Source organism: Arachis ipaensis, chromosome B10 (assembly GCF_000816755.2).
Source record: "Arachis ipaensis cultivar K30076 chromosome B10, Araip1.1, whole genome shotgun sequence".
In the NCBI taxonomy this organism is placed as follows: Eukaryota; Viridiplantae; Streptophyta; class Magnoliopsida; order Fabales; family Fabaceae; genus Arachis; species Arachis ipaensis.
The window spans coordinates 76,996,152-77,006,357 of NC_029794.2; the positions used below are offsets into that span (position 1 = coordinate 76,996,152).

Below are 10,206 nucleotides of genomic sequence, written 5' to 3' on the forward strand. Positions count from 1 at the left end.
GCCAACGTTAGCCTCCAAGTTAGGGGGCTAACGTTGGCGCAAACTTTTGGAGCCCAGGAAAGAATTTTCAAGTTCCAACGTTAGCCTCCAAGTTAGGGGGCTAACGTTGGGGCTAACTTTTCAACCAAAAGTTTGTGCAAAAGTTTGATGCTAACTTTAGGTCCAGCTTCTTTCTTCCTGGTTCAATTTCACTTATTCCATTGTCTTCTCTTTACTCCTAGCTATTCCTTCTTGCTTCAACCCTTCTCCAAGCTTTCTTCACCTATAATTAATCAACCAAACACATCAAAGCTATGCTCAAAATCATGAGATATTCATTCTTTTATAATATGTGACAATTTTAGCATAAAACCTCATGAAATAGCATGAATTCATACATGGTCGATTCAATCAAGGGAAACATGAAAATCTACTCAATTAGCTTGCTTGTAGCTCAAGAAAGTGCATAGTTCTAATGAAAACAAAAGAAAAAGACTAGCTAAAATAGGCTAGGATGACTTGTCATCAGTGTGCGTCGATGAATGCATCTCAAATCCTTGATTCTCCATGATTTCTCCACTTTGCATACTTTTCTCTTCATTCATTTGATCCATCCCTAGCCTTTTCAACCTGAATTCACTAACAAACACATGAAGGCATCTAGTGGGATCAAAGGTGATTTAAAATTAACCAATTAAAGGCCTAAAAGCATGCTTTTATACTTAAGCACAAATTAAGGAGAATTTATAAAACCATGCTATTTCATTGGATAAATGTGGGAAAAGTGGATAAAATCCACCCAAATTAAGCACAAAATATACCACGAAATAGTGGTGTATCAAATCTCCCCACACTTAAACCAAGCATGTCCTCATGCTTAACCAAGAGAGAGGCAAAAGGTATTATCATTTATTCAATATAAACTAACTAGATGCAATCTATTTATATGCAACTATCTAAATGAATGCAACTACTTGGTCAAAATAAATCAATCTCCAAGAATATCAATATAAGCATAAAGGCTAAGGGTGTTAATAACCAAGCTAACCCACAATTGAATTGAGTTATTAAAGGTTTTATAAACTTGCAAGAAAAGTGATGATTCTAGGGGAAAAACATGTAATTGAGTAATCGAACCCTCACCGGATGTGTATCCGCTCTAATCGCTCAAGTGTATAGGGTTGATTCACTCAATTATCCCCTAATCATGCTCTCCAAGATTTGTTTTTCATCTAACAATCAACAATTTTTCATTGCATGGATACATATATTATGAGAACTTTTCATAAGGCTGTAATGGGGCTATGCATATGGTTAAGTGGACTAAAGATTTGAATCTTTGATCAACTTAAACTTCCCACCTAACCTATATAGCAACCTATACAATTTCAAAGCTAACCTAACTACCCATTCTTCACTTTTTCACATACTCATGCATTCTTTTCTTGATCCCAACTCATATGCATTGATTATTATTGAGCTTCACTTTGGGGCATTTTGTCCCCTTTTTATTTCTTTCTTTTTCTATTTTTTTTCTTTTTGTGTATATATTTAGTTTTTTTATTTTTCTTTTTTCATTTTTTTCTTTTTGCAATAAAGTATATACAAAAGCATCAATGCATATGGTTTTACATTTAATTAACACATGAGTATGTACCCAATTCCCAATATTTTCAATTAAAATACAACACACACCTTTTCCCAACCAATGTCCCAAGTTTTTCCACACTTGAATGATACACACTCACTAGCCTAAGCTAATCAAAGATCCAAATAAAGGACATTTATTGTTTTTCGCTTTAAGGCTTGTAATGTGCTAAATTAACAATAATTGGGTTAATCGTAGGCTCAAAGTTGGCTAACAATGGTGGATAAAAGGTAGGCTTTTTGGGTAGGTGAGTTTAATGAAGCAATGACCTCAATCATATAAATGCATGTATACACAAAATAATGGACATAAAGAATCAAACAAATCAAAGATCACAACCATAGAAAGAGAATAATACACACAAGAAGGAAAATAAGTGGTTAAAAGATGTAACCACACGATTTGGCTCAAAACTCACAAGCTTGTGTTCTTAGCTTAAAACATATTCCACAAGATATAATTCAAGCAAGCTCAATGGAGAATTTTTATTCAAATCAATTGAGATGCCCTATAGAAACATTTCTTGAGAAATTTCATTATTTTGACTAAGCTTATTATGTTATATATATGCAAAAATAAGAAAATGCGACAAAAAATCCTAGAAGACCTAAAAATGAAATACAAAAGTGTTGGGATTAGAAATTTGTCACCCAAAAGTGCCGACTGGTCGGATGACCTCCCCACACTTAAAAGTTTGCACCGTCCTCGGTGCATTCAAAGATGAGCAAGGGGGTACAGCGACTCTCCGGATTGCCACCCTCAGCTGATGGATTAACCGGTTGCAGCATGTTCTTTTTCCTGCTTTCGTTTTAGCTTATAATGATCCATCCTGAAAATAGAAAGCAAGATAGTAGGAAAAGGAAGTGCAAAAGCAAGGAAGCATAAATTGTTGGAAAGAGGTAAATCACTAGAATGGAGTGAGTGAATTAGGGTGACATTGAAGGAAAATAGGTGTGTGAATTCTAAATTAGGTGCCCTTTAGAACACACACTTGCATAAAAAGCTATGTCACAAGAGAAGCATGCACGTCACTCATTCTAGTGTGCTTGAAATACTCTAAAGTAAACTTGTATGTTCAGACAAGCAATAGAGAAGCACAAAAGCATTTAAGCCAAACACATATGGATGCATATGATCAAGAAACACAACGCAATAAGTCCAATGCCCAACATCATCCATCAAGAAATTGCCTATTCAAAGAAAATGGTTCAAATCGCATGGTGGCAAAAGCATGCAATTCAAAAGATTTAAAATGCTCTAAAGGCAATTCTCATGTACTTGGTATTCACAAAAGTAAGCATGAAAAATTCAAAACCAAGTAATTACTTGAATCCTCAATAAAGAATACAACGAGGAATATAACAAAAATGATGTTAACACAACATCTTATCAGTGATCAGCAGCAATAAACAGTAAACAAGATTGGTAATCCAACACTTATAATGAAAAAGAGAAAATGAAATGAAAATTAAACTAACTAACTTACTAAAATAGTTGGTTATAGATGGTGTTTGGTAGTATTGGATGATGGTTGAATGGTGGAAAAAAAAAAGAAGAAGAAAGAAGAAGGAAAGAAATGGAAAGAAGAGAAGAAAAGAAGGTGATGAAGGAAGGTAATCCATGCGTACGCATCTGGTGAGTTGAAATGAAGAGGGGCACGTGACCGCCACCCACGCGTATGCGCGGGTTGGTAGACTGGTAAGGGGCACGTACGCGTCAGAGCGCGCGCACACGTGGAGGCAGTTACTTGTTTCGCACAGTATTCGCGCAAAGTTTGCGTGACTCTCAGGTTTTTGGCTGGAAGGTGGAAATTTGGTATCTACGCGTACGCGTGGGTGATGCGTGCGTGTGGATGGCTTATTCAAAGAGCGACGTGTATGTGTGGGGTAATGCGTACGCGTGGGTTTGCGCACAAAGTTGGCATGAAAATAGGCATAACTCTCTAGAATTTGTATGGAGGTGAGAATTTTGAATCCACGCGTACGCGTGGGTAACGCGTGCGTGTGGATGGTCAAAAAAACTTGGGTCATGCCTATGCGTGGGGCACGCGTACGCGTGGGTTGGTGATCTATTTTTCAAAATTTTTCCAAGTTCTTGCACCAAACCAAGCATTTCAAACCTCCAAACAGCTACCAAAACACCATAAAACCTTATTTAACATACTAGACTACCAACTAAACTTAACAAATCAATCTAAACATGAAATTAAACTAACTTTACCAATATGTACAAAAGAAAAAAAATGGGAAGATTTTACCATGGTGGGGTGTCTCCCACCTAGAAATTTTGTTTATTGTCCTTAAGTTGGACTTATGGGGGCTCCTCATCAAGGTAGCTTGTGCTTGAATCCATCCTCGAACATCCACCAATGCTTGGACTTCCAATAAGCTCCATTCTTCGAAATTAATGCCGTCAAACTTTGATGGAGTTCTTCACAAGCTAAGGGCTCCTGATGCACCACTATTTCATGGTACATTTTGTACTTAATTGAGTGGATTTTATCCACTAAACTCACACTTATTCATATAATTCGCATGTTTTACATTTTCCTTCCTAATTCTGTGCTATGATTAAAAACATGCTTCTTTGGCCTTAAATTACTAATTTTAATACTCTCTTATTACCATTTGATGTCGTGATATGTGTGTTAAGTGTTTTCAGGATTTATAGGGCAGGAATGACTTAGAGGATGGAAAGGAAGCATACAAAAGTGGAAGGAATACAAGAAATTGAAGGAATTGCTAAGCTGTCAAGCCTAACCTCTTCATACTAAATCGATCATAACTTGATCTACATAGGTCCAAATGAGGCGGTTCTAGTTGCGTTGAAAAGCTAACATCCGGGGCTTCAAAATGATATGTAATTTGCCATAGTTGCCATGCAGTTAGGCGACGCGCACGCGTGGAGCACGTGTACGCGTGACCTTGGAAAAGTTCATCGACGCGTACGCGTGACACTGCCACGTGCTGGACGTATCAAAAAATGCTGGGAGCAATTTCTGGGCTGTTTTTGGCCCAGTTTCAATCCCGAAAAACACAAATTAGAGGCTGCAGGGTGGGGGAATCACACAACATTCATTCACACAACTTTCATTCATATAATTTTTAGGTTTTAGATGTAGTTTTCTAGAGAGAGAGGAGAGAGAGGCTCTCTCCTCTCTCTAGGTTTTAGGATTCTTAGGTTTAGCTATTTTCAATTTTAGATTTCTACTCTATTTCAATTTAGTTTCTCTTCTTCTCTTATTTGTTCTAGCATTTTAGTTTATCTATTTCTCTTGTTGATTTATTTATGTTGCTAATTTAGTTTATGAATTCTCATGTCATATTTAATTTTCCTTTTTATGCAATTTCAAGTATTTCATGTTTATTACTTCTTCTCTCAATTGTTGTCATTGATTCATTGCAATTGTTTGTTTGGATTCTATTATCTCTTATTACTTTTATATGCTTTTATGTTGTGCCTTCCAAGTGTTTGACAAAATGCTTGGTTTGACTTTAGAATAGATTTTTCTCCTCTTGGCTTTGGTTGAGTAATTGGAGACTCTTGAGTTATCAAACTCCTTTGTTGATTGATAATTGAAAGTTGCTAGTTGATTTGAATCCCTCTAAAGCTAGTCTTTCCTTAGGGAGTTGACTAGGACTTAAGGAATCAAATTGATTTATCCACTTGACTTTCCTCCATAGTTAGAAGTTAATTAAGTGGGAGCAATGGACAGTTGATGTCTCAATTGATAAGGATAACTACGATAGAACTTCTAGTTCTCATACCTTGCCAAGAGCTTTTCTTAGTTATTAATTTAATTTCTTGCCATTTTATTTCCTTGTTCCTTATTCAAAAACCCCAAAAAGATACTATCTCATAACCAATTATAAGTAACACACCTCCCTGCAATTCCTTGAGAGACGACCCGAGGTTTGAATACTTCGGTTATTATTTTTAGGGGTTTGTTACTTGTGACAACCAAATTTTTGTATGAAAAGATTCTTTGTTGGTTTAGAAGTTATACTAGCAACGAGAATTTATTGTGAATTCTTTACTAGCAAAAATCTGTTCATCAAAATGGCGCCGTTGCCGGAGAATTGCAAACGTGTGCCTTATTATTGGTTATTGTAAATATTTGCTTTTTGCTTATTTGTTAGTTTTTGTTAGTTTTAGGACTTAGTTGCTTATTTTTATTAGTTTTTGTTTTTACTTGCTACTATAAATTCTCACCCCTTTGGCTACGAGTTTGGTTCAAATTATGTTGTAGGGAATGGAAGCTATAATGAGAACATGCATCAAGGTTGGAACAATCAAAGATGGGAGGAGCCACAAGGATTTTATTAACCCTCTTGGCAACAACCCCCTCCAATGCACTATGACCAACAACCATTCTATGATGCATACCAGGACAATAGCTATGGTGGACCTTTTTGTGACAACCAACCTCCACCAACTTACTATGAGCAAGAGCCATTTCGAGGTGCGCCTCAAGACAATGGATATGGTGGACCTCCTTGTAGTTACCAACAAGCCCCACCATATCAATCTAATGGATGTGGTACTCCTTATTGTACTTGTCAACAACCACCACCATATGCCTATGAATCCCCTCCTCGACATAGCTTTGAACCACCATACTCACAAGCCCCTTACTACCAAACACCCTCATATGATCCTAACCCATATCCACCATATCAACCACCCTATGAGCCATATGAATTGTTCCGAGGGTTACCTGAAATTGTAGGCCGATCTCGGACGAGATCTTCTGTATTGGTCGGAGCTAACGTGTCCGGCTGGTGGGTGGTGGCTGGAGCGGTCGTGTCCGACTTGTTTGACTGGCTATGCTGCTGATCCTTTGTAACCGGAGGGTGGTGGTACCTGCAAGGGACTCCGATGCTTAAGTTAGCAAGGGTATTAAGCAGGTTTTTAGTAGAATCAGAGTATGAGTTATACCTGGGTGCTCCAGTGTATTTATAATGGTTGTAGAGTGATCTTTCTGAGGATAAGATAGTTATCTTATCTTATCTTATCTTTGAGTGAAGTCATCTTTATCTTTAAGGGAACCGCCCTTATCCATCTAGGCTTGGGCTTCCTCTGGATATGGGTCGTGTTCCTTTACTTGGGCCTGTTTTGGGCCTCTATTGTCGATTTGGCCGACCTCTTTGAGAAGAGATCGGGTATTCCAGACTTGAATAGGTCGGTCGCTTTGTCTTCAAGTAGTCCAGGTCGTACAGCTCGACCCAGGGTATGAATAGTGCCCCTGCTCGAGCTCGGTCTTTCTTTTGAGGTCGAGTTTTTTGGAACTTCGATCTCTTTTGGGAAAGCCGAACTCGAGCATTCTTTTGTTGGGTCTGTTTGTAGAACTTTATTTAAGTAGCTTTAAATGCGGAACATTTCTCCTTGTGGCGCGCGTTTTTGTACTTCCTTGGGAACATGCGAAGGTTTTAAATGCCCATTAACCTCCCTTTTTTGCCGTTTCCTTTGCTTCCACTTCTCACTTCTTTTCAAAATTTTCAAAGAGTTTCTCTTCTCCGTCTCTCCTCTTTCTTGCTTCCCCGCAAATTTTCTTGCGTTCTATCTTCTGCTTTTGAAGAGGCGATCATTGGTGCTTGCTTTTTTTTCAATCTCTGATCACTTCACTGTTCCTTTCCTACTACAGGTTGGCTTCTCTCTTTTTTTTCTCCTCATTTTTATGCTTGGATATTTATAATCCTTTAGATTTTGTTTGGAATAAAACTCGAAAGTTTTGAATCTTTGCTTGCTGTGTCTGATTTGCTTCTGCTCTGTGTGCTATTTTAGGGTTTCTTTAATTTTGTAGAACCTTTCCTTGTCTGTTGGTATTTAGGGTTTTGAATGCTGTTTTACTCTTTCTGATTGGATCTTCTTGATTTCTTCCTTTGAAATAGTGAACTTGTTTGATTCTCAAAAAAGGTTGCGCCCTTAATGATTGTCCACTTTTAAAATGCCGAACTGTTTAACCCTGAGAAAGGTTGCATCTTTGATGATTGCCCCTTTGCATGCTTTGATATTTGACTCTTCTGATAGGCTGTAAAAGTAATGACTTTGATAGTTTATTTTGTGTTTTTGTGGAGTGTCGCTATCGAAGGATATTTGCTTCCTTGTTTTGAGGGATGTAGGTCCTGTATTTTTCCTGAGTCCTTTACTCTGTTTCTGCCTCCAAAGGATGCCCCTGGACCTTGGTGTGAGTCCTGGGGTCTCTTTTTGCTATTTGTATGTTTTAGCTCGAGTTGTTTTTTGATTTTCCTGAGTTGTTTAGTAACCGCTTTTTCCTTTTCTTACTGTAGGACTAGTTTACCCATGTCTTCTCGCAAAAATATTGTTGAGACTTATTCCAAAGTCCCTGAGGGCATGTCGGACTGGCTGGACTCCCTTGTGTTGATGTGTGTCTCTGTGGTAAATGCTGAGTACTGCGTAGAGCTGAGGAAACATCATAGGATTTGTAGTAGTCGAGCCCAGGAGAAAGATTATGAGCTTGTAACGCCTGATTCCAATGAAAGGGTTTGTTTCCCGACCTCGGTCGAGGGGGAGCGTCCCTTCTTCTATGCCTATGACTATTTTTTCAGCCAGCTGAACATTACTTTCCCTTTTACTCCTTTTGAGACCAATTTGATGTGGTCATGCAATGTATCTCCCTCCCAACCTCACCCGAATTCGTGGGGCTTTCTTAAGATTTTTCAATTACTGTGTAAAGAGTTTGATGTTAAACCATCTCAAACCCTTTTTCTTTACCTCTTTGTTTTGACTAAACCCGGGGTGGCTAAGAAGAAGGCTGCTTGGGTATCTTTCCGTGCTGCCCAAGGAAAGAAAGTTTTTTCAATGTACGATGAATCTTTTAGCAATTTTAAGAACTATTTCTTTAAGGTCCGAGCTGTGGAAGGAGCCCGGCCTTTCTTTTTGGATGAAAATGGCGAACCCAGTTTTCCCTTAGAATGGCAAAAGAATATAGTGGTGTCTAGGTATACTTGGGAGATGTTGGATGAGGTTGAGCAAGCCTTTGTGACTATGCTGGAAGAAAACTGGAGGCAGCCTCCCCATCTTGATACAAAGAAATTCCTAGGAAATCCCTCTCTTCTCCGAGCTGAGCTGGGTAGTCGTTGACTTCTTTGTGCTTTGTTTATTTTGTCGAGTTCATTCATTTTCTTTCTGATTTATAACTCGATTTCTTGCTGTATGTTATTTCAGAGATGATTAAAAATAATGACTCCATGAGGGCCTTTAAGAAGCCGAGAAAGGCTATAGCTTCCCAGAACATCTCGGCCAAGGCGGCTGGGGAAGGATCCTCTCATGTTCCTCCAAAACAGCCGATATCGAGCTCTTCTGGGCCGAGGAAGATGATTCCTACTCCTCGGGTTCACTTGATTGATCCTCCCCGGCTTCTGCTGCTACCTCTTCTCCTGCTGCCATTCCTCCTCCAAAAAGACAGAGGATTGTCGATCCCTTCAATCTGGATGCCCTTAACTTTGATGCTGTCGGGTTTGTTGATCAACAAATTGCTCCTTATGGTGTCATTCCTATTGATGATGTTTCCCTCCTTCTTCACTTGGACTTCATTACCCGTTGTAGCATTAAGATGGCACATGTGGGGGCGGCTCTATACCAAACTTCCCAGGATCTTCCTATTCATGCAATGAAAGCTTTTATGGAGGAGGCCAAATCAGAGTTCGACCGGATCAAGGATTTGAAGGAGGAGCTTGAAGTGAAGGTGGCGAAGCTAGAAAAAGAGTTGGAGGGTGAGAAAACTCGGGTTACTGCTGCTGTGGCTTCTGCAAAGAGGGCTGAGGATATGGCGCTGAAGCATAAGGAGAGCTATGTCTTAACTTATGGAGAGATGATGATTCTTTAGGGAGAGTTTAGAATCTGTTCGAGTTGACTATGTCGAGCTCCATGGTCATCTTGTAGGAAGTGTGAATGCTGCTTATGAGAATTTGAAGGATGAGGTTCAAGTTCTTGCGCCCGAGCTCGACCTCACCCTTTTTAGCTTGGACAACATTGTAAAAGATGGTAAGATTATCCCTGATGACCCTGATGATGATGATGATGATGATGTCAACCCTCCTCCTGCACCATCTGCCAAAGCCTCTGTTGCCCCGCCTACCTCAACTCCAGCAGCTGAAGTCGGTCAGCCCGAGTCCGATCCTGATGTCCATATCTTAAATCGGGATGATGGGACAGGAGATGCGGTACCCTTTCAGACTCGTCCTCCTTCACCCCGAGATACTGCTACTGGGTAGTCTTTGGATCCTCTATAATTTTTTTCTTTGATGTATAATGTACAGCCCGGTCTGTGGGCTTTTAAACTTTTATTTCTGTAATTGGTGGTTTGTTTGACTTCGGATACTTTAGTTGCTTTTTTTTAGCAACCTTATTTTGTCAAAAAAAGTAGTTTTTCAAGCCTCTTGGGGTCGATTTCAGGCGGCCTCTTGAGTCTGTTATTTTGTGACAAGCTTGTCTGCATCTTTTTAACACTTTTCTGGAATATTGAGAGTGCTGGAATGTTGTTGTCCAACCTCTTTTGATTGCCTTTGTGCTTTATTTCCTGCTTTAGTTGAAGCTAGCTTTATGCAACTAGTTTT

At 39.1% G+C, this 10,206-nt stretch overlaps 1 protein-coding gene across 1 annotated transcript in view; it reads right to left on the bottom strand.

Moving 5' to 3' along the window:
• Positions 1-9,037, bottom strand: part of LOC107622017 — a 57,095-nt gene extending 48,058 nt beyond the window's left edge. The window contains exon 1 of the mRNA XM_021114578.1: positions 8,989-9,037. Coding sequence (XP_020970237.1) covers positions 8,989-9,037 — 49 coding nt within the window. The remainder of the gene's footprint in view (positions 1-8,988) is intronic.